General features: G+C 39.3%; 1 protein-coding gene across 3 annotated transcripts in view; it reads right to left on the reverse strand.

Moving 5' to 3' along the window:
* Nucleotides 1-265: 265 nt before the first annotated feature.
* LOC308640216 (solute carrier family 28 member 3-like) overlaps nt 266-25,833 on the reverse strand; it is a 129,943-nt gene continuing 104,375 nt past the window's right edge. For all 3 annotated transcript variants that reach the window (XM_081278456.1, XM_081278454.1, XM_081278455.1), the window contains 9 exons: nt 18,016-18,096; nt 15,968-16,093; nt 13,192-13,322; nt 10,771-10,939; nt 9,778-9,975; nt 5,096-5,177; nt 4,198-4,296; nt 3,836-3,956; nt 266-2,566 (listed from right to left, as the gene is read on the reverse strand). In XM_081278456.1, the coding sequence (XP_081134582.1) occupies nt 2,440-2,566; nt 3,836-3,956; nt 4,198-4,296; nt 5,096-5,177; nt 9,778-9,975; nt 10,771-10,939; nt 13,192-13,322; nt 15,968-16,093; nt 18,016-18,096 (1,134 nt within the window). In that variant the 3' untranslated portion in view covers nt 266-2,439. The remainder of the gene's footprint in view (nt 2,567-3,835; nt 3,957-4,197; nt 4,297-5,095; nt 5,178-9,777; nt 9,976-10,770; nt 10,940-13,191; nt 13,323-15,967; nt 16,094-18,015; nt 18,097-25,833) is intronic.

Genomic DNA, 25,833 nt, shown 5'->3' on the forward strand with positions numbered 1-25,833 from the left:
GGGGGCATGCCCCCAAGGACCTAACTTCCTTCTACCAAGCCCTACCTCCTAAAGATTCCACCATTTCCCAACAGTGTCATGGGCTCGGGACCACGCCTTCACCACATGGATCTTTGGGTAACATTCAAGACCTGAATTATAGCATGTGTCCAACTCCATCCCTCCCCCAGTATGTATATTATATCATTTATATAGAATTGTACATATACGTGTGATACACATACAATAAATAGGGAGAAGGGAAAGATAAAGTTAGAATTATAAATAACTTGCAGTAATATCCATGTTTATTGCCAACTAAAAAGAAGGAAGTTAAAGATAATGTGTAAATAGAGTCATTCCATTTGTTCACCAACAATAAATCCCCCGCATTCTAATAAACCATTTGTATAAGCAAGGAGAAAGGTGTGTGTGCTAGTCAATTAACAGTGACAGCCTGGGGGTGTGGTAATGGCAGAAGAGCCAGGTAAACAGGGTGGGGAGAAATATGTTTAGCTATGTTTATACAATCTTCATTTTTTATTAAAGATGACTAATTTTACAATTTGAAAAGACAAACTTAATAATAAGCAGAGTAGCAATTATGTTAAAAAAACAAGCTTAGAGGAGAGTTACAAATATTTAAAGAATAGTAATGACAAAAGATTTTCTAATTCTTTTTAACTCTTTGGATTCTTCTATTCCATTTCATTCCTGAGGCTCTCTAATAGCCAACCAATTTTTAAACTCTATCTTTTGTCATTACATAGCCATAGCTGAGAAAGGAGAACCAACATGTGAATTATTGGCAGTTTTGACATATTGTCCTATGCTATAATGAAGCCTGAAAAAGACATGCAAATATATTTTCCTAAAATAAAGTGTAAAGAATGAAAGGGCATATTGGATCCCAAGAAAAATGGATACAAATAAAAAATTAGAAATATTTTGGTATATTTACTTCAAGGATAAAGAGTTATTTGAGATCACTCCTTCACGTCTAACAACCCAAAACCAAAAGAACAGCAAAACAACACAACAGTTTACTCATGATCTTTTAAAAAAATAAAAACTCCTGTGCATGAACAGATGAAAAAAAAAAAAAAAGAAACAAATTGCTTAAGGTATCAGAACTTTGTCACATTCAGAGTCTCTTCTCTGTGAGTCACTTTTTGACTCAGAGGCATTGGTGTTTTCTCACACAATGTGTTCTTTGGAATATTAAGAGCATCAGTGATGAGCATGTCATTAAAGGAAACCACCATCATCTCTGACATTTTCTGAGACCCAGTTAGCAAGTTTGATGTTGACACCTCTCTGGTCAATGGAAATATTAATGAAGTTGTTCAGATCTGAACAAGAACTTAGTTTTCTTCTTGATTAGTCCTTATATGGCTTTTTTTGAATGAAGATTGCTTTCCAGTCTTGTCACCAGGAATATTACTAAATTTGCACATGAATAGGCCTACCATTCTGTCCTGTAACAAGTTGACTCCTTGAAGGAAGAATAGATATCATGTACTCTGTAGTATCATATTATTCTTGTAAAATACTCACCATCCTTCTCTTTGATAGGATAATTCATGTATGGTCACAGACATTATATTTCCCATAGGACTTCTTCTGGGTAATGGAATATAGGGCAAGTGAATGGTGTCACTTCCACTAGCAGAAATTTTAAGAACCATCATGTTATCCCTACCTTTCTTTTCCCTCTCTAATACCAGCATGCCCCACACAAAGGCTGCTTCTTTAGCCTGCATCCTGGAAATTAAGAAAATATAGATTAAGCCAAAGTTGACCATTACAAACATAATATGAATGAAAGATAAATTTAGCTACAAGTTATTGTGATTGTTTGTTACTGCAGTATAACTTAACTTAAACTGATTGATACAACTCTCCAGGATTACAGAATTTAAATCCTTATTCTGGTATGGTCTACATGCTTTTCTGAAGAACTCTGGATTTAGGTAGGACCTCTGGATGGTAGACAATCAGTAGGTGTTTGCTGATCAGCCTTCCTTTTGGGTGAAATTCAAGTTCAAATTATTTCAGGGAAGTTAGGGTGAATGCAGAGTGATGTCACCTGAGATGTGTTTAAAACAAGTCACTCTGGGCCCATTTAGCATACTAAGAAGATGTGGCTGAGTCACAGCCGTGTTGTTGAGAGCTACTGTTTAAACCTGTATTGTCATGAAATGCCTTAAAAACGTAAGGTTAGAAGACATTGTTGAGAGTGGAGATGATGCCTCAGTTGGAGACATCATAGTAGGTCACAGTGTGGAGAAGGTGCGTTGGGGAGGGAAGGGAAGCAGGGAGATGTTATAGCTCTGGAAGGTTCACTCTTAATTTTTCTTCTTTCCTTGCAATTAAACTTGATTCCATGATTAAATTTATTAATCTGTAGACAATAGCTCAACATCTTCACTCAGAGTTCCAATGGGGAAGTGGTAGAATTCAAAATGTGTCAGGGATCCAACTGCAGTTCAGTGTTGGTGGATTCAACAATTTGCAGCAGCCCTTCACAAAGTACAGGTTGTAGTTTCCTCCTGGGATGACCTCACCAGGCTCCTTGGCAGTAGTGCTGGTGGAAAGTAGAATGAAACTGTTAGTTGAGCCTTGTACAGCAGAAACAATGGGTGAGCAGAAGGTGACACATTAAAAATGTCACAAAAATGGAGCACTGTGGTGCACCCTTCTTGCATTCCAGAAACTCAGGGGAATAAGTTTGAAGCCAGCTTCAGCAACTTAGTGAGACTCTCAACAGCTTAGTGAGACCCTGTCTCAAAATAAAAAATAGAAAGGTCTGGGGATATAGCTCAGTGGTAAGGCACCCCTGGTATCTGTAACCACCCTCCCCCCCCCCCCCCCCCCCGCCAAAAAAAAAAGCAAGGCACAGGGCAGAAAGCTGATTTTTTTCCCCCCTCACATTCTGGTTAGGGTGAGTTAAAGACAGTTACAGACAGGCATGGGGGAATTAATTTTGGCTCTCAAATTCTGTGTGACTTCAAGGATTTTTCCTATTTACCAGAAGAAGCAGAGATAGAATCAATCTTTGTAATGCACCTGCACATGAAAGAGAGCTGATGGGATGGTGGGGATACTGATTTTGTGAGAAGAAACCATAGAAGGTGGAGATGGCTGCATGGGTCCCTGGTGGCCTCTTATCCACTATAGTCTATCACCATGTTGTCAGATGGATAGTCTTGATCCCCTTAGAAGGGAGGCAGTAGCAGGTGGAGCATGGGTGGATGGGCATGAATTATCTTTGTGGGTAGATGAGCATGAATTATCTTGGTTGTGCTGGCACTAATTTTTCTTGAGTGGACATAACCTCCCTAAGCCTCTGCTATATCAAATGCAAAAAAAAGAAAAAAAAAGTAATAGTGCTCAACATACAGTGATTGCAAGTTGTAAGTGACATAATTCATACGAAGTGACAGATGTATAGCTGGGTACATATTAAATACCTGAACAGTACTATTGAGAATTTTAGTTCCTAGTCTTATCTGAGAAAAGTCAAAGTGAAACGTTGATATAATTGATGTTCAGTCTTATGTTAAAATAAGAGTTATAAAAGTAAGTGGAAGTCTTAAGATTGATTTGACTATTAATAAGCAAGTATAGAGAAGTTATAATCAAGAGTACAACACCTAAGGAGACTAGCACAGGAGTGGAAGGGAAGAGGAAAGGGGAAGGGAAGATATTGGGAGTGAAATCGACCAGATCATATTGTTATAATGTGTGCGTGTACAAATACGTAACAATGAATTCTACTCATGTATAATTGCAGTGTACCCATAACAATATAAAAATAAAAGAAAAATAGTTTCATTAACAAAAATTGTAATACCTGCTCAACAGACTTTGGCAACAAGACACCACTGTGGTTGCGTTGCCAGGTAAACTGGAGCTGAAGGCATTCTCTAAAATGTGATGGCAGTTGATGTCCTCGGGGGTGCCAGAGAGTATGCCTAGAAGTGGAACAGAGTGCCATTTATTTTCATAATTAGTGAAGTCACCGAACTCTCCTTCTGTTCTAAGCTTCTCCCCAGCCGCCTCCACACCACACCTTTAAATTTACAATGCGCTTAATGGCAGCTCTGACTCTCAGCTTTCTGCAGCAGCATATGCTGCATATAAGGATTGGAGACCTTGCTTTCCTGAAAGCTGCCTTCCGTGGGCACCCAGGACACAAAGGATGGGATGTAGTACCTGCGACGCAGGCTGTCATGAAGCAAGCAACAGTCCCTGCGATCAGAGATCTTATTGCTCCAGCGGAGATGTCCCGCTTTCTGCCAGGCGCTAGAGAGGCTGGGAGACATGAAAGGAGCTGTTTGAGATTAATGTTGATTCTACTCGCTAGAAATCCAAATTTGTAGCCTCTAAAAAGTGTTCTGATATTGGAGTTTCAGGTCAGCTGGAAAGAAACAAGTCCTTAGTTTTATCCAAAGGGCTCAGAGAGCATGGAGAGCATGGCAAATCAAAGGGGATGCATGGAGGGATCGATTGATGAGATGGTCTGAGATGGTGACTCAACTGTCACCAACTATTTCCATGCCTGTGGGAGACATCACTCATAAATCACAACATTTTCCCACCAATCTTTGATTGGTCCCCAGAATCCTTCTGCAGGGAGGTATTATAAATTCATACATAATGGTACACGCCGGTAATCCTAGCTACTCAGGAGGCTGATGCAGGAGGATAACAACTGTGAGACCATCCTGGACAAGTTAGCAAGGATGTATCTCAAAGCAAAAAAATGAAAGGGCTGGGGGTATGGCTCAGTGGTAGAGTAACTCTGGGTTCAATCCACCACAAAATAAAAATCAATCAGTTAATCTACTGGTGTTAGTATACAAGTGAAACTTCTGTGTTACTTTGGGTTGGGAGAGGCATCTGTAAGTTTGAGGATATTGTTTCTGAGGCTAGTTTGCATGTAAGGAGGAAATCTATCTTGTAGAGTGGGGATAAAAAATAGACCCCAGAGGATTTTCTACTATCGAGGGTAACTTTTCTCCTGACATGAATAAGATGTGAGATGGAGTGAGGTGGAGATCCAAAGTATGTTTACGTTACATCTGTTGTAGAAGAATATCTTTTCACTTACCGAGTCCACCGATCATCATTCCTAGGGAACCAAAGTTGGCAAACCCACAGAGGGCATAAGTGGCAATTGTCTCGGAACGAATCTGCAAGCAAGCATAAACACCAATGGATCCACGATCTGACCCAGCCTAAGAAACCTGACATCCCAACTTGGCTTTGTATTTTGACTACAGAATTGATATTAACACATACATGCACAGCATATAGTGGCAAATACCCATTGTTTCCTGGACAGTTTTTACCACCTCCCCTTGAATTTTTTGAAATTTTTTTTTAGAGAGAGAGAGAGAGAGAGAATTTTAATATTAATTTTTTAGTTTTCAGCGGACACAACATCTTTGTTTGTATGTGGTGCTGAAGATCGAACCTGGGCCTCACTCATGCCAGGCGAGCGCACTACCACTTGAGCCACATCCCCAGCCCTTCCCTTGAATTTTGAGAGAGGGTGAAGAGGGCTGTGTAGATTCAAGAAATGCTCTACAATGGACTTTGAATTGGTGGCCTTGGTTTCTAAAAATGCTACTTCCTGCTCATTGATAATTTCCAATATTCCATAGGACCTGGCCACCTGCTACAGTGTGCCAGGTGTAGTACTAGTTGGTGGAGATACAAAATTGGTCCCAGAAAATATTCACATTACATTTATTTTACAAAGAACTTATTCAAAATATATAAAGAACTGCTATTACTCGATAAGAAGACAAATACCCAAGGAAAAATGGGTGGAGAGGTTTGGATACTTCACAAAAGATGCAAATGAACAAGAAGCTCATGAAAAGGTGCTCAACATCATTAGCCACTAGGGAAATACAAATGAAAAACAATGAGATACCACTATACATTTACTAAAATGGCTAAAGTTTAAAAAGACTGACAACACGAAGTATGGCAAAATTACAATGCAACGGAAACTCGTGTATTGCTGGTAGGAACGCAAAAGGACACAGCCATGCTGTTTTATGGCAGATTCTCATCAAGTTAATACATGCTGCCTGTGTGAACCAGCAATTTTCCTAGGAGAATTATAAAAACACATGACCCCCCAAATACTGTACATGAATATTTATAACAGCTTTACTCTTAATAGCCCCACACTTAAAACAACTCAAATGTCCTTCATTAGGAAAATGGACACAGTATGAATATTTATAAAATAAAATGCTGCTCTGCAAGAAAAAGAAAATGGAAGTAATATATACAACAACATGAATGCTGAATGCTTATTGAAAGCCAAAAGTAATCGACAGTGAAAGAAAGATCATTGGTTGCCTGGGACGAGGTCTTCACGGGGTTGTTGACTACAAAGGGCCTAGAGGAAAATTAAGAAATAATATTAGTAAAAGAGAAATTCTCATATATCACAGGGGCTTCCGTCTAGTCTGGCCACAGTGTGTGCTTCCCTTTCTTTCTCAGTTCTGGTCATACCACAGACATGTTTGGATGCCCATTTGGAAGCAAGAGAAGGAAGAAAGGTACCTACATCATTGGGACAATAATTTTTTTCCAATATCCTAAAACATCTATGATTTGGTTCAAAGAACAAATCAAACATGCTACATTCACTAGTAATACTTTATTTTTTTCTTGTGCTAACTGGATTTTTAAAAGCTCACGCTTAAGATTGAAGTGCTTCTGGTAAGTTTTTGTTGACTGGAAGGCCCCTCTTCTTTCTCATAGTTTCTGAGAACTTCTTTGTTATTTTCAAACAGTGTGCAAACAGCAGGGAGGAAAAATAATATTGAGTATTTGCACAGTCTACTGTTCCTGGAAAAGCTCATCCTGGTTCCCTGCTCTTTCTAGTGCTTTTCATTTAGTTCAATTGGCTTCAAAAGAGCCACGCTTATTAAGAGACTGTGAGTAGGGAGATGGCATGAAGGACTTATGACTCTTCTTTTCCCTGTCTGGGGATTGTGGGACAAAGGGATACACAGATGTGGTCAAGTATCGTTTTATAAGAAGAGGGAAGGGAGGTTGGGATGATTCGATTTGGCCTTTGTCTACAAACGTGAAAGATTATATAATGGAAAAGGATGTACTGCACTACAAAATTCACACTACAGCTGTCCTTGAGAGCAAGCAACGATGCTACACATACAAGGACAGCCACCATGGCACTACTTCTAATAGCAAATTGCTAAGTGTTCATCAGCAAGGGCCTGGTTAAATGAATTACAGTGTCTATGCAATAGAATACTGTCACAGGCACTGATACAGAAAGTTTTCCAAGATATGCTACTGAGCACAAAAAGCAAGGTTAAGAACAGTGAGCACGGGCTGGGGATGTGGCTCAAGTGGTAGCGCGCTCGCCTCGCATGCGTGCGGCCCGGGTTCGATCCTCAGCACCACATACAAACAAAGATGTTGTGTCCGCCGAAAACTAAAAAATAAATAAATAAATATTAAGAAAAAAAGAACAGTGAGCACATTATGTTCAAGGGAGAAGAACTGGGTGGTAGAGAACTAGGGAGTGTGCCTTTAACCTCTACAACTTTTTGGAGATTTTAAATTCTAAATGATGCTATATACCAAGATGTAAACAAACATGCAAAGTATTATCTTTAAGAAAGAGAAAATGATGGAGCAATAAATGTCTCCTTCTCTGTGTATGGGTGCCACATCTATATGTTGACTTCTTACCTTAGATGGAGGTTGACAGTGGGTGTGATTCAATGGATATCACTGGGGATTTGAACATAGCATGCTTCAGTCACATGTCATATTTTCTAAAATGTTGTCGGAACATACTTCACCCCTTGTTGGTTGGTAAGCAAAAATTGCTGGGGATCTTCGCACCATTGCTGATTTATAATCAGAAATCTGGAGTAACAAAATGCTGCTCCCATCATGACAGCAATGAATGACAGAGGCCACTGAGCTCATATCTCCCTATGTGCTCTGTGTGCCTACCTTCGTCTGGGCTCACCCCCAAACCCAAATCAGTGCTACAGTTCTGTCTCCATTTTCTTAACAGCCTTTTCACAAAGCTGCTTAGCATTGCCAGAACTGGCAGCTCACTTTTCTCATTAGCAAAACTATTTTCTGCTGGCAACTGACAGTTGTGGATAGGAAACATTTCACTTAATTTAGCTTATTGTTTACTTTTGGCAGGAAAACCACTGGTGTAGGTGGCATCCAAACAATGAGGGTAAATGGTCAAGTTTCACTGTGAGGCTCACTGAAGAAAGAACATGTGAGAAACAAAGCCCCTGTCCTATCAGATGTGTGGGTCAAAATGCCCCTGATTGCGAAGTGCAAACAGTGGTCCTGGAGTAGGCTGTTGCTAACTTGTGTAACATGTGGGACACAATTCAATTAGTATGTCTGGTCTTTGGGAAGCTGGAAGGGGTGGTGTTGGTGTTGGGGGTGAACAGTCTCAATACTTGGGCAGCCTGCTTTCCCTCCTTTGCCTTTTAAAACCCAATATGGACCTGGGACATTAACTTCCAGTAGGTTATAGAAATGGTGGTGGTCAGAAATATTCACTATTTCCTGTAATGGAAATAGTTTAGTTTCCACTTATGACAATTCTATTGTTTGGGGGGTAAGAAGTTGGAGATTCAGCTACAAATACAGCCTCATCCAAATTCCTCATCCCACCAAAGTCCAGGCAGACATGAGCATCTCTTTGTAGGCTGTTGCTCTGAAGTTGACATGATTATGAGGCATTTAAATCAAGGTTTTCAGATCATAGACCTGAGTTTTTTCTTCTCTGTCATCCCCCTGGATGTTAATAATGCATCTTACCATCTCTTGATGGTGGCCAGGCACCATTTTGCATTTAGGCAGTTTCTCAGAGCTCATAAAATTCCTTCCCCTGGAAGGAAGAGGGCTTTGTGATCATTAGACTATGGGCTCTATGAGGGTAGGACCTGTTATAATTTGAATCATGAATGACCCCCAAAGTTCCATATGTTAAAAGTTTTGGTCCCCAGTTGATGGTGCCTTTGGGAGATGGTGGAGCCTTTAAGAGGTGGGGTTTTGTGGAAGGAATCTAGGTCATTGGAGGCATGTCTTTGAAGGAGAAATTGGGACCCAACTCCCACCTCTTCCTCTCTTTTTTCTTCTTGGCTCCCATGAGGTGAACAGATCTCCAAAGCTATATACTTTTGTCATGATATACTACAGGCCCAAAAGCAATGAGACCAACAGACTATGGATTGAAACCTCTGAAATCATAAGCCAATATAACACTTTCCTCCTTAGAAGTTAATCATCTCAGGTATTTTTCCACAAAGATGCAAAACTAACAGAGCAGTGACTTGTTCGGTACTTGGTCTTGGTATGGAACATATTACACATAGAAGGCATTCAATAAATACTTTTGACTGATTGGTTTCAGTCTCAGCTCATGTGTCTATATGTTTGTGTCTAGTCTTCAAAAGTAAATTATCACTGATATGGATGAGTGTTTCTCTCTCCTCTGTTCCCCCTACACACACACACACACACACACACACACACACACACACACACATATGCACACATGATTAATTCAATATAGTTGAAAATAATGAAGTGCCATGTACATTATGAACTCCACAAGATTAAGGATTTTTGATTTGTTTTGTTCTCTGGTATAACTCAAGTGCCTGGCATAGTGTCTGATGCACAAAGGCACAAGTCACTAGATGACCAATGAATTTAGGTGAAGAAGTACACGGGAAAATCAGACAATTTACTCACTGACATATATTGCTGAGTGCCATTCACAAATTTAGGTCCACCCTGTTTCCTCAAGTTGATCAATTGTGAGAGTTGTTCATAAGCCACAAATTCATTGAAGAATGTCTTATAACCTATGAGTCTGCCAACCATAAAGCTGTCTTGCCAGTCCACTCCCATCATGAAGGAAAAGGGCATGAAGATGTAGGAGCATATTAGCTGCAAAAACCAGAATATATTTGGTTAGAACAGGCATTTGCTTCTAGTTCTTTTGCCTCATTCTCTCAACAAGATTGTTCCTTAATCCTCTATCTCTTTTAGACACAAGATATCCCCTCACATTCTGTTTCTCACCATTATCTATCAGGAGTTGCTATGGTTTAAATATGGGTTCATCCTTACCAAAACTCCTGTTGAGGTTTGGTCCTCGGTGTAATGCTGCTGAGAGATGGTGGAGCCATCAGATGAATTAATATCTTTCCCAAGAGAGACTGGATTAGTTTTTTCTGGTATGTAGTAGTTCTCAAGAGAGTATGTTGTTATAAAGTGGGTGAGCTCCTTTGTCTCCCCTCTCCCTCTCTGCACGTGCCCATTTGCCCTTTCTATGTTTCTACTATACAGGGTACAAACAACAGCCCTCACTTGAAGTTGGTCAGATGCAGCCACTTGACCTTGAATTTCTAGCCTTCAGACCGTGAGATAAAATATATTCTTTTCTTTATAAATTACCCAGACAGGCATTTGTTATTGTAACAAAAAGCAGACTAAGACAGGAGTCAAGGCTGGAATTGGGTGCTTTGAAGCAACCTGGAATCTTGGGGATGGAGTCAGGAGCAAATGACTGTCTGGAGGAAGGAGGGTGGTAGGAGAGGGTGGGGTTGGGAAGATGGGGGAAGCCCGCTGAGGAGCTTCTGCAGTTTGTGATAGTACACCGCGGGTAGTTAGGGAAGGCTGTACACAAACTGAAACAAGGATAGAAACAAAAGAGAAAGCAGAAGCATGATGGAATTATACCTCGAAACTCAGCTGTGGGTAGTCAAACATGTTTCCAAACCAGGACAGGCCTGAATTCACAAAAGACAACAGGGCCAAGAAGGCAATCAGATTCACAGCGATGCTTGCCAGCAGAGGGATAGATGCGGATGCTCCCTGTGTTGCAGCTTCTAGGAGATTCCTTGAATCACTTTATAAAAAGATAGCAATTCCAGAGTTACCACAGATGCAGAAATGGCAGAATCAGACCTCATTTGAGTGAGAGGCAAACATTTAGATCTCTACCTTAGTCAAAATACTCATCTGAATCCCATGAAATCATGATGTTGAATATAGGTGGTGAGCATATTGGCATCTAACTATTATCCTTTTTAATATTTTTTTTCATGATGCTGGAGATTGAACTCAGGGCCTCACACATGCTAAACACTTGTGCAATCATTGAGGTACACCTCCAGCCTCAATGTTGCTTTTTAAATTTGGGGCATTTATAATAAAAATTGGAAAATGATTAAAAACTAGAGGTTTAGAATTATTAATCGAAAGTAGCTACCAGACAATATTTATAAAATATTCATGGTATAAAGAGTAATAATTTTAGAAGGCCTGTATAGCTGTCACCTCATTTAAGAAATGGAATGTCCCATCACCTTTTGTTATGGTTTGGATACAAGATGTCCCCTGAAAACCTCATGTGTTAATGCTGGAATGTTCAGAGGTGAAGTGATTAGATTATGAGAGTTGTAACCTCATCAGTGGCTTAATCCATTTGATGGATTAATAAGTTGAATGGACTACTGGGTGGTCACTGTAGGTGGGTTGGTAGTATCTGGAGGAAGTAGGATGCTGGAGGCATACCCTTGGGGAAAATAGGTTGTCACTAGTGTCTCTGTTTCCTGGATGCCATGAGCTGAATGTTTTTCCTCCACCAGCCCTTCTGCCATGATGTTCTGCCTCATCTTGGGTCCAGAGCAATAGAGTCTGCTGACCATGGACTAAATGTCTGAAACCAAGAACCCAAAATAATGCTTTCCTTCTCTAAGTTGCTCTTGTCAAGTACTTTGGTATGCCTATGAATTCCACAGTGTGTAATCTTATCCCCTCCCTAGTATTCTAATCTCAGAGGTACCCGCCTCCCTCAATTCTGTTTATCATTCCCTTTCTTTACAATTTTCCCACATGCTTTATCCCTAAATGTTATATCCTACAAATATGCATGCTTGCTAACTTCATAAGTGAAATCATTTGACAGGTTGAATGTCTCTCATCCAAAATGTTTGGGACCAGATGTGTTTTGGATTTTGGAATATTTGCATATACATAATGAGATACCTTGGGGATAAGATCCAAGTCTAAATAAAAAATTAATTTATGTTTCACATATACCTTATACACATGGACTTAAAGTTTTTATGTTATATTTTAAACAATTTTGTGCATGAGACAAAGTTCAATGGTATGGACTTTTTCACTTGTAGTGTTAAAAGTTTTAGATTTTGGATTTTAGAATTTTTGATTAGGAATGCTTAACCTTTACTGTATTCTTCAGCAACTTTGCTTTTCCACTCACGATTATGACTTGATTTCCCTACAAATAAGGGATGACTCTAAGACACATCATGGTCTATGAATTATTATTTAATGAAATACTTTTGAACATTTAAAATCTTATAGTTTTTCCCACCCCTTTTTCTTTCTTTTTCACTGGAAAAAAGAACATGAACTGTCTTGTTATATAAAGCAACTCCCGAAATGCTCATCCTATGGCTTTCTAACACCGTTAAACAAAAGCTCAATGAACACTATGCTGCATTTACAATAAAATATATTTATGATGAACAGTTAAAGAAATGCATTGGCATTCAGGTATTTAGAAAGGTTTTCCTGAAGTGTTGAGAAAGATGTTTTTTGGTAAAGTCTAATCACAGGAAATTAAATCTACTTTAATATCATAATCCACTCTGTGCTTTCTATCAAATTTTTGCTGTTTTGAATTTGGACTTTCATGCTCCAACTTGTGTAGTCATTGTTATGGTTTGGATCTGGAATGTCCCCAAAGGCTCATGAGTTGGAAGCATAATCCCTAATACAATAAGGTGTTTGCTGGATTGCACCATCAATAGCTGAATGGACCATAGGAAGGTGGGACCTAGTTGGAAGAAATAGGTCACTGGGGGTGTGCCCCATAAGGACTTATCTAACCCTGGGCCATTCCTCTCTTCTCTATTTTCCCTACTGTCATGAGCTGAACAGCTTTCTTCCACTGTGCCCTTCCGCCATGATGTTTCTGCCTTGGAGTCAGGTGACCATGGACTGAATCTTCCAAAACTGTGAGCCAAAATAAACTTTTCCTCTTCTAAGTTGTTCTTGTCAGGTATTTTGATCATAGCAAATGAAAACCCGACTAACGCAGACATTGATTAGGTAACATGTCCCACTTACCCATTTTCCACTTTCATGGCATTCTTGAGGGTTATTTTAGGTTTTTCTGTCTCAGGCCAAAAGAGTTTAGCAACAGCCAATGATGCAGGTGCTGACATAACTGATGCTGTTAATAAGTGGGTGGATGAAACCTGCAATTTCAGAAGAAAGCAAGCAAACAAGCTGAGCTTTACTCTTATATTCAGAAAAATGATTCAAAAGCCTTATAGGGAAGAGATGGAACAGGAGTCAATTCTATGCCAGAAAGCAATGCTTCTTTGGAGGTTTGGAAGAGCAACTTTTGTCAATGAGCCAAGCCATGGCATCACCCTGAGAGTCAGAGGGACACAGAAGAGATTCAAGTTAATTGGCCACATTCTTGGAGGAAAAGCACAAAGCCCAAATCTGATCATTTCAGAAGATAAGTAATCATGAATTTTAAGAACTCTCAAAGAAGACTCCTCAGCCTCTATGTTGTCTTTTTAAATGACATAAAGTCCTTTTAGCCTATATTTCATTTCATCATCAATTTAGATGGGTTATCTGGGGTGGACTGGCATGGAGACAGGATTCCTAATTTATGTAAAGGAATGATATTCCCCCTCTCCACCTTCCTTTTGCTCTCCTGGAATCCTTTGTGTCTTTACACAATATGCTTTTATCCAGAGTCCCTTTGATTCTGGAAATTATTTCTGTTTTCCTCATGACAAGTTTACTCTTTCTCCTTCCCACTCCACATACTTGACATTGTTTCTGGATTCTCTTCCCTACATTTTCAGAATCCCATATCCAGTGTCTCCCTCTGCATTCCTATAACACCTATCCCATTATTTTCAAGTTAAAGATGGAGTTCCATTTTTAATAGTTTTCTGTGCATTAAATTTTTACACACAAGTGGCATTCATTGTGATATGTTGGCACATGCACATAACATGATGATCAGTCTCATTCCCCAAGACCTCTCCTTTCCCTCAATTTCTTCCTCCCCCTGATCCTCTTCCTCCCCCATCCCTTCCATCTTCTCTACAGATCTTCCTTCTATTGTTATTATTTTTAAATTAGTGCACTATAATCATACATAAAGTGGGTTTCATTGTGGTATATTTGTAGATGGACATGACATAATTTGACATCATTCCCTAGTACCTTCCCTTTCCCTTTACTTCCCTTGCCCTCTATTCCTTTGGTCTCTCTTCATTTTCATGAGAACCTTATTTATTGATTTATTTTTCTCTGTATCTTCTACATATGAAAGAAAACATTCAATCCTTGACTTTCTGAGTCTGACTTATTTCACTTATCATGATATTCTCCAGTTTCATACATCTACCAGCAAATTACACAATTTCATTTTTATTTATGGCTGAGTAGAACTCCATTGTGAGTGAGATATATATATCATCTGTTGATGGGTACCCAGGATGGTTCTATAACTTGGCTATTGTGAATTGTACTGCCATAAACATTGTATGCATGTATCACTATAATATGCTGATTTCAGTTCTTTAAGATAAATACCAAGGAATGGGAGAGCTGACCTAGCCCATTTTTTTTTAAAATTTTTTTAAAGAGAGAGAGAGAGAGAGAGAGAGAGAGAGAGAGAGAGAGAGAGAGAGAGAGAGAGAGAGAGAATTTTTTTAATATTTATTTCTTTTAGTTCTCGGCGGACACAACATCTTTGTTTGTATGTGGTGCTGAGGATCGAACCCGGGCCGCATGCATGCCAGGCGAGCGCGCTACCGCTTGAGCCACATCCCCAGCCCCTGACCTAGCCCATTTTTAAAGGCAGCATTCCCACAGTAGGGGCAGAGTGAATAATCTAGGGATCCATTCATACTGCTTATCTCTAATATATCCTTCACTTTTTTCTTCTTCCTTCTTTCTACTAGTTGGCTGTTCCCAGCTTGAATGAAGAATCTGTAATGAAACTCACTTGTCTTGCAAGAGATCCTAGTCACCTGAATCACAGAGTATTGCCTATACGATTAGGTTTCTCTGCTAAGGTCTATGTCAATGTGTGGCTTATCAGCCTATGCACAGAGCATACATATTGGCTATCACAGCATTCTCCAGACCTACACCATAGGCAACCAGCTCAAACATGGCTTTCAGTTGAAATCTGAGAAGTTTAAAAAATACTGATGGCTGGGCCTCACCCCAACAAATTTTGTTTAGTTAGCCAGGGCTATGGGCCTGGGAATTAGGGTCTTTGAAAATTTATAGTTGATTCTAATGTGCAGTAAGGTTTGAGAACAACTGCTGTAGGTCAAGGTTCCAAAAATCTGTTTTGAAAAGGTCATAGAGTAGATAATTGTGGTTTTGCAGGCCACAACTATGCCAAAGACAAATAAATAGGAGTACCTGGTTTCTAATAAAACTTTATTTATAAAAATAAGTTATGCTCTGGATTGGCCAATGGTCCATAGTTTGCTGACTCCTGTTAAAATCTTTACTAGTAGTATAATAGTTTTTAATTTTTTTAAAAAACAGATTTAAACTTCCAGTCAAAGTAACCTCATCATATGAGTTCTATTGCTGTGGTTGGAAATAATTCACATTTAGGAGGCAAGAACATGAAAGTGAAGACCCTGAACTCCTTGGGTCACTATATTCAAATGCCAAAGAAAACTGACCAACTTTTGCCATACTACAAAAAAAGGCACTCTCTTGGCTTCCTTTTATACTGGCAATGGGAAAGAAAAAAGAAAAGAAAAAAGGAAGGAAAAAACAAATAAATAACAATAGCAAAGAAAGAAGAGGTTGAAATTTGCATAAGTTAATTCCAAAACAGTCTTACTCCAAAAGAAATGTATGCACCCAAGACACTTCCAGCAATTGTAGCGAAGCCAGCAGTCATGATGGCATGGAGTTCTGACCTGGTGATATATGGTAAATATGGTCGGACCAGCAGTGGAGAGTCTGTCTGAAGAAAGAGAAGGATAATTGGATTAAATATGACCTTTAAAATCTTAGAGAAGGAGTGTAATCAGCACAACATTTCATTACCTAAATCCGTATTTCTAAGAGTCAGCCTTGATCCAACTCCATCAGCTTCACTTGGGAATTGTTAGAAATTCAAATTCTTTGACTTATGGAATCAGAAACTCTGGGGGTAGGGCCAGCAATTTGTGTTTTTATAAGTCTTCCAAGTAATTATGAGACTTGCTCAAGTTTGAGAACGGCTGCGTGATCTGAGCTCTAGGTCATTGTCATATATGGTCATGGGTAAACCCTGACATTTGTGAAGCTAGTTATAGGGTGCCTCCATCTAGCCTAGATTGGATTCTATGAGGATTAAGGGCTGGCCAGGTAACTGCCTAGTGGTCTGGCTTGTGGACTGGGGATTTCTTGTGGGCTGTGACTTTTCACCATTTAGCTTGATCTAGACAGTCTCGACCTGTTTCTAAAGACTTCAGGAAAATAAGAGACAGGTGTATTAAAAAAATACCAGCAATTACAAAGAAGATACCCTTAGGCACTTTTGTAATTGAAACTCAGAGGATCCCTCTCTGATGGGTAGAAAGGCACTGGACAGAATGTAGTTATAAAGACTCAAATCTCATTAAAGAGGGCAGCCTGCCTGCCCTGTAGGGCTCTCCATCAATAATAGCTGTGTTTTCAGCATATTAAGTATCAAATTAAGTACTACAGGAGCATGGGTGCAATTTTACAATTTTCTCCCCATTATTTCTAATTGTTATATAAGATTGAATGCATCGAGCCTCAGTTTATAGACTAAATAGGAGTCCAAATACGTGAGCCTTCTTATCCTGCAGGTAGTAGCAATCAACTCAAGATGGTGCCCTAATTAGTCCTGAGAGATTTTATGACTGTAATTATTATAATTTCAACTCATAGGGGAAGGAAATATGTTTCATCTATATCCACTAAAGAGCTCCATGCTGGTGAGCTGGGCTTACCAAGAAGGCTCAGTCTTCCTGGAGGAATTGGAGCAGTAGGAAGCCTGGCATTTGGAGCTGTGTTTCACTGGGTGACTCCATTTCTCTGGGCAGTGGTTCTGGCCAATATTCACCCTTGGCTCCATTGGTGCATGATTCCATTCTCCCTGAAGCTATATATCCTGAGGGATGAGTAGCTTATTACCATTCCTCACTTTTCCACCTCTTAGGAATGCTGCTATATTGAGGGACATCCTTGGCATCATATTTCTTTGCTTAAATGGATTTCAGGCAAAAGAGCATTTATCCCTGTGATGAATCAAGGAAGTGAAATTTGTAGCCCAAAACTATATCTTTAATGAGAAGAAAAAAAAAAAAACATAAAGGCATTTTATACTCATGCTCAGCAAAGACAGAATGTTGGCCAGTTTGGACAAGTTGAGAATGAGAATTATTTATACAGCTGCATGGTTGTTGGCAAAAGGCCTTTGTTGGTTTTCTTTACTGCCACCGGCATTGCAGTGTAGAATACAAGGCTGTCTCTTACATGTTTACAGCTTTAAGACAGTGGAATCCATTTGAGGAGATGAGCTGCTTGTTTCTGAAGAGTCAACCAGAAACCTCAACAATTCAATGAACTTAGAAAAGACTGTAGAGAGAATTTGTTTATGAGAAGCCCTGTGCTTTAATAAAATATCTTGACTTTTCTTCACAACTTACAGGAACCCAGTTCCACACCAGTGTATCTAAACACTTGGGAGGTACCTTTCTTTCTCTCTTTCTGGAATCTGGACATTGCCAAAATTAAGGGTTCCTTATTTACATCTTTTTCTCCACACTAAAAGAAATGACAATACCATGGTATTTTCTTATTGTGTGTTTCAGAAAGAGACTATCCATTTAGCAGATGTCTTGTATTGCTTGCTTTCTTGGTATTGCAACTTACGTGTCCAACAAATATATTGCCAGCAGCAACTACAGACTCAATAGGAGATGAGCCCATAGTAACAAGCATTATCCATCCGATCTAAAAGGAAGAAAGGGACAAAGTCAGTGATGAACTATGTCTATATAATAAACTTCAGAGTGGGGTAACGTTTTTGAACTGGAGTAAAATATTGAGGCCTTCAATAATCATGGACTGGTTGGTGATGGTTGGTGATCTAGCCCATAGAGCAGGCTGATCAAATCCTCCTGTAAGGGTGGTAAGTCTGAGTCATTGTATAGACTTTTGAACATTAGACAAATGATTTCTACAGATATGCTTTATAAAAGTAATAAAGTGGTTTTGTCAACTATTAAATAGTGAGATGTAGTTGAAGTTTGGCTTTTTCTGATTAATTCAAATGAAAGTGGTTTATGGATCCTACTGTGATAATTTGAATCTGAAATGTCCCCCAGAGCCCCATGTGTTAAAGGCTTAGTCTCCAGACTGTATCACTAACAACTGGTGGTGAAAACTTTAAAAGGCCATGCCTGGAGGGAGATCTTAGGTCACTGCCATTGGGAGACATTGTGGAATCTCAGTCAATTCCTTTCTGCTAGGAGCCACAAGCAAAATATACGATGTATGGCACCTTTGGTTGTAAAGTGAGGCCAGCTAGCCACTGAGGTATTATTATGCTAAGATTTACATTCATATGCAAATTGGGCTCCTGCTGTTCACCTTGGCCTACTACCGGACTCATGTTACGGGGACTCATGGAGAGTTCTCATTGGTTGGGGAAGGATAGTAGGAGGGAATTCCGGGGGAGGTCCGAGGAGACCGGCGGTTCCGGGAGACGCGCGGTTCCGGTCAGACGCCCGCGTGGGAGGACCGGTTTTGGCTTGCTGGCGCTGAGAGTGTTGGCGGCTTTTTCAAAATAAAGTTTTGTTCCTGCTTGAGTGGCTTGTGATTCTGTGCCCAGCCAAGACTGTGGCATTTGGCGGCCCGCACGGGGAACGCCTGGAACTTAGAGGTGAGTAAAATTGCTCGCCCCTGAGGGAAGGCGACAGGATGGGTGACTATCTCAAAAAACAATGTGTTCTTGTTTTGATTTATTTTGTTTTTATTTCGAGCTCCCTAGCCCTAGAATTTTCTCAGGCGAACTGGGAAAAATGGTTGGCTCAAGGTTTGAAGTTATTCGGCCCTGAGAAAGAGAAAATTGATACAACCATTGTCTGTTCTGTTTTTGTTTCATTCTGTTTTGGTTTTGTTTTATCCTATCTTATTGGGTTACGTTACCTTTATAGTAGATTAGAATCCAGTAAAAAACAAACCGAAAAACTGCTAAGTAAATTGTTAGAGGTCCAGACTATGGTAGAAAAAACGCTAGGTCAAGCAAAAGAGAAGGTCTCTCAAGCTAGTCAGACAGAGGAAAATTTAAAAAAAGCAAGCTTAGAGGAAAAGCAGCCATCAGGTGGAGAATTACAACAGGAGGTTGCTACTAACTCCGTTCTATCACCAGAGGGCGTAACTCAACCAACAGCTCCATCTACCGCTGAGCGGCCCTCAACTACCGTAGCTGATGGACGGAATTCTGAGGCAGGACCCCAAAGATTAGCATGCCCTGTACTTGAGCAGGCAGGAGGGCAATGAATTCACTGTGCTTTAGATTTCAAAACAATAAAGCAATTAAAGGAGGCTGTAACGACCTATGGGCCGCAAGCTCCCTTCACAATAAGCATGGTTGAATCTGTTACCAACTTGGACATGACACCAGCAGATTGGGCTAACTTGTGTCGATCTGTGCTAAACGGAGGACAATATTTGTTATGGAAGGTTGCCAATGAGGAATTTTGCATGGAGACAGCTAGGCGAAATGCAGAAGCTGGTTACCCTCAAAGAAATATGGACATGCTATTGGGAAAGGGACCATATGAGGGTCAAAGACAGCAAATTGAATATGACCCTGGCGTATACGCACAAATTGCTGTAGATGCAGTTAGGGCATGGAAAACTTTACAGGGGCATGGAGACTTACAAGGTCAATTATCTAAGGTAATACAAGGAACTAATGAACCTTACGCTGAATTTGTAGATAGACTTATTCAGTCAGCCTCTAGGATATTTGGTAATACAGAACAGGTAATGCCATTTATAAAACAACTGGCTTATGACCAAGCAAATCGTTGCTGCAGAGAGGTCATTAGACCATGGAGACATGAAGATTTAAACACATATATTAAATTATGTAGAGACATTAATGAACAAGGGCAAGTCTTAGCAGCAGTACAACAGGCTTTAGATGCCAGGCCAAAAACATGCTATAATTGTAATCAAACAGGACATTTTAAAAGGAGTTGCCCCATAAGAGGAGGGTTTAACAAAGCTGGGTATCAAAGGAATAGAATACCGGGTATTTGCCCACGATGCCATAGAGGGAAACATTGGGCTAATGAATGCCGTTCTCAAACCACCATAGAGGGTATTCCGTTATCAAAAAACGGACAAGGACCAAGTGTTTACGCACGATATCGTGGAGAAAGGTATCAGGCTCCGTTGCCAAAAAACGGACTAGAGGGCCCAATGCCCCGGGGCCCAAAACCACAAATATATGGGGCAATGGAGGAACCCAACAGCACCATCAAGGTAGTGCCCAGGACGCATTATCCATTAAATCCCTCATCAGACAAACTAGAGGGAGCGCAGGGCTGGACATCTGCTCCTCTGCCAGAGCAGTACTAACTCCAGAGATGGGAGTTCAAATCATTCCCACAGGAGTAAAAGGACCTCTTCCCAAAGGAACAGTGGGCTTATTATTGGGACGCAGTTCTTCTACACTAAAAGGACTTATGATAAGTCCTGGGGTAATTGATCCCGATTATGAGGGTGAAATAAAAATTATAGCTAGTTCTCCAAGAGGTATATCAGTAATTTCACCAGGAGATAGAATAGCACAGTTATTAATAATACCCAGCCTGCATGATAAATTTTCCAGTTGTAATGTAGAAAGAGGTTCCAAGGGATTAGGCTCCACAGGTGTAGATTGGGCTATGCTGTCTTTAAATTTAGATTCTCGCCCAATGCTAAAATTAAATATTCAAGGACATGACTTTAATGGGCTGCTGGACACAGGTGCTGACCTCAGCAAAATATCTCGTCAAGAATGGCCAAAACATTGGCCATTACAACAAGCCACTCAAACGCTTCGAGGCCTAGGAGTGGCAACAAATCCCCATAGAAGTGCTATGGTATTAGATTGGAGGGATCCTGAAGGATGTGAAGGAACTATACAGCCCTATGTATTGGATCATCTTCCTGTAAATTTATGGGGACGAGATGTCCTAGATCAATTAGGATTGACATTAACAAATAACATCAATCCTAACGCGCCCACTACTAGGGCTAAACAAGGCTTTAGGAAAGAAAAAAGATTAAGAGAACAAGAACAAGGTATGACAGCACCTATTCAAATAGATCAAGAAATAAATAGACATGAATTGGGTTTTCAGAAAGGGCCACTGAGACAATCAAAATTACTTGGAAATCAGAAAGACCAGTGTGGGTTCCTCAGTGGCCCCTGACTAAAGAAAAGATACAAGTAGCCCATGACTTGGTCAGACAACAGTTAGCGGAAGGACATATACAACCTTCCGTATCCCCCCATAATACTCCCATTTTTGTCATTAAAAAGAAATCTGGTAAATGGAGATTATTACAAGATTTAAGAGCCATTAATAATGAGATGGTTATTATGGGACCTGCTCAATCAGGGATTCCTCAATTGTCTGCTTTACCAAAAACCTGGCATGTTTTAGCTATAGATATTAAAGATTGTTTCTTTTCAATTCCAATTCATCCCGAGGATAGTCCACATTTTGCATTTACTATCCCTGCACTGAATCATGAAGGTCCTGATCAGAGATATGAATGGAAAGTACTCCCTCAAGGGATGGCTAACAGCCCAACTATGTGTCAAATTTATGTTAATAAAGCAATCCAGCCACTTAGAAACCAAAATCCTGAACTACAAATATTTCACTATATGGATGATGTGTTATTGGCACATAAAGATAAAAACACATTACTAGAATGTTATGCCACACTTACAAACTTATTGAAAAATTATAATCTAGAGATAGCAATAGATAAAGTACAATTAAATCTTCCAATTAATTATTTAGGAGTTCTATTATCCTCAACCATGGTCCGTCCACCAAAAATTCAAATACGAGTAGATCAACTCAAATCACTTAATGACTTTCAAAAGTTATTGGGAGACATAAATTGGATAAGGCCTTATCTAGGTATACCAACAGGAGAGTTAGGACCTTTATTTGATATTCTAAAAGGTCCATCAGAAGATGGGAGGGGAGGGGAGGGGAGGGGTGATAGTAGGGGTTAGGAAAGGTAGCAGAATACAACAGACACTAATATGGCATTATGTAAAAATGTGAATATGTAACAGATGTGATTCTGCAATCTATATTTGGGGTGAAAATGGGAGTTCAAAACACAATTTGAGTCTAATGTATGAAAGATGATATATCATGAGCTATGTAATGCTTTAAATAATCAATAAAAAATTAAAAAAAAAAAAAAAAAAAATAAAAGGTCCATCAGATCCAAATTCACCCCGCATGTTAACGCCTGAAGCAAGAAAAACATTAAAAATCATTGAAACGTATATGGAAAATATGCATTTGGATAGAATTGATATAAGTTTGCCTTTATTATTTATTGTACTACCAACAAAAAATATTCCTACAGGAGTATTTTGGCAGGAAGGTCCATTATTGTGGATACATTTATCTTATTCTCCTAACACTATTCTTACTAGATATCCTGAGGCTGTAGGACAATTAATACTCAAAGGAATAAAAGCAGCTAAGGGAGTATTTGGGATTTCTCCCAATAAAATTATTACTCCATATACTATGGATCAAATTGATGAGTTAGCTAATGAGTTAAATACTTGGGCAATAATCATGTGTAAAACTAATGTTTCATTTGATAATCACTTACCATCTAATCCCTTGTTGTCTTTTTGGTCTAAGCATCCTGTAGTTTTTCCAAAAATGACAAGAAAAACCCCTATCATAAATGCTCCAAATATATTCACTGATGGGTCAAACAATGGTACAGCAGCAGTAGTTACTCCTGATCAAACTTTTACATTTTTAGTACCCAAACAATCAGCTCAAAAGGTAGAGCTTAATGCAGTATTACAAGCTTTTATGATGTTTAAAGATTCTGTATTTAATTTGTTTTCTGATAGTCAGTATGTAGTTAATGCTATAGTATCCCTTGAAGATGCTGGTAGGATTTCACCTTCTTCTACTGTTTTCTCTTTGTTTTCTGCTATACAAAGTCTAATCTGGGACCGAAAAGATCCATTCTTTATAGGTCATATCAGGGCACATACAGGATTGCCTGGAGCCCTTAGTATGGGCAATGAACTAGCAGATAAATCTACACATGACATACATATTTTCTCCACAATAGAAGAAGCTATAAATTTTCATAAAAGGTTCCATGTCAATGCTAATACTTTACAAAAGCGTTTTAAAATAACTAAAGAACAAGCCAGACATATAATAAAACAATGTCAAAATTGTGTGACATTTTTACCACAAGTTAATCTTGGAGTCAATCCTAGAGGACTGATACCTAACCATATTTGGCAGATGGACGTCACACACTTGCCAGAATTTGGAAAATTAAAATATTTACATGTTACAGTTGATACCTCTTCCGGATTTTTGATGGGCTCCCTTCATGCCGGAGAAAAAACTAAAGATGTTATAGCTCATTGTTTACAAAATTTTTCCACTGTGGGTGTTCCAAAACAATTAAAAACGGACAACGGTCCTGGTTATACTTCTACCTCTTTTAAACAATTTTGCTCATCATTTGGTATTACTCACATAACAGGAATTCCATACAATCCACAAGGACAAGGCATAGTTGAAAGAGCTCATCAAACTATTAAAATGTACTTATTAAAACAAAAGGAGGGAATTGGAAAGGGGTATATATCCCCCAAAGATAAACTTAAAATAACCCTTTTTACTCTAAACTTTTAAAATTTAGATTCATCGGGACTTAGTGCTGCGGAAAGACACTTATACCCCAAAAATGTACATAAGCCTAAGGTACTTTGGAAAGATATTCTAACAGGACAATGGAAAGGCCCGGATCCAGTGATAGTCTGGAATCGGGGCGCTGTCTGTGTTTTCCCACAGGATGAACAGCAACCGATTTGGATTCCAGAGAGATTAACTAAAACAATTTCTACAGAAAAAGAAGATGATTTGACTCAAATCCATAACAGCTGACATCCAGAGCTCCAGCTTGGCTATTCTTACATCTGCGACAGTGATTAACCAAGGTGTTTTTTTTTCAATATCTATTTTATTATTGCATTTTTCCCACATCATAAAGTTCTATTTTATTTTATTTATTTATTTATTTATTTTTTGAGCTCATACAAACCTAGGTTAATGTTTTTCTGATCAGTTTTATTTTTTGACTGTGTTTTATTTTTTGACTGTGGAGTTTTTAAACATTGCAATGGAGATTTCACCTAGGTATAGTTACAAGGCCTTTATTTACTATTGTCTTATGTGTTGTATGTTGTGTGCACACTTCTGTTTTGTGTTGTATGTCTGTATGTGTGTATGTCCATATTTCTTATATGAGGAGCGCTCATGAAAAAATGGATCCGAATTTTTTCTTTATTCACGTGATTTATATGGTTTAATTTAAATTAGGTAAACAGCTGTTAATGATTGTTTTCAAAGATGGTTAACAGATCTGTTTGTTTGCTAATTTAAATTTGGTAAACAGCTGTTAAGGATTGTTTTTAAAGGAGTTTAACAGATCTGTTTGTTTACTTTCACCTTTCCTTTTTATTATATTTAATAATTCTGTTCAGGATAATGTCTCTTTAGCATCATTGCCAGAATTTCCATCTCCATCCCAATTCCAGTGAAGACTGAGATAAAACCAAACTACAGCTTCTATGATAGCAATCACAGTAAACTGTATAAACTGATGCATCAATGAATATAACTCAACAAGTAATGCTATCAAGGACTTGATTTACTTTGGGAGGAAATGGACATATTGATAGACTCCTCCAATTTGAACTGCTTGCAGAACTTGCCTGGACTATATATCAGTTGCATACATTGTGAAATATCATCTGGTGCACCGAATTGTGGTACTGCTGGCATATCTTTGCTGATGGTGTCACCAGTGATGCAATTTCCTTGCCAGCTCACCCCATGTTTATTGTGGTAATACTGGCATATCTTTGCTGATGGTGTCACCAGTGACGCAATTTTTCCAAGGAGCCATCAATTGGCTTGGTGTCGTGGCATTTCTGTATCCTCCTCCCTTCTACTAGTGATGGTCTAAAATTTGGGGGCCAACAGAGGTGAGGCAAAGAACCTTACCCCCCCACTGGCACCAAGGCAAAATTTGGGGGCCAACAGAGGTGAGGCAAGAACCTCACCCCCCCACTGGTGCATAGGCCTATCCACAAGCATGGCTGAATGCTGGACCGGTAGTCAGTGACGGGTTGCTCTGATTACAGTGGATTCAACCTAAGACAGGAAGCTGACGCCTAAAGGTCAGTTCTCCCATGACGGGTAAGAACCATATGTTAAATTGGACAACCTACCAGGCACGGTCCCTAGCCACATTGCTTGTTGCTTAATTAAACAGAAGGGGGCAGATGCTAGGAGCCACAAGCAAAATATACGATGTATGGCACCTTTGGTTGTAAAGTGACGCCAGCTAGCCACTGAGGTATTATTATGCTAAGATTTACATTCA

Source organism: Spermophilus citellus (genome assembly GCF_964194105.1).
Source record: "Spermophilus citellus genome assembly, chromosome: 2".
Taxonomy (NCBI): Eukaryota; Metazoa; Chordata; class Mammalia; order Rodentia; family Sciuridae; genus Spermophilus; species Spermophilus citellus.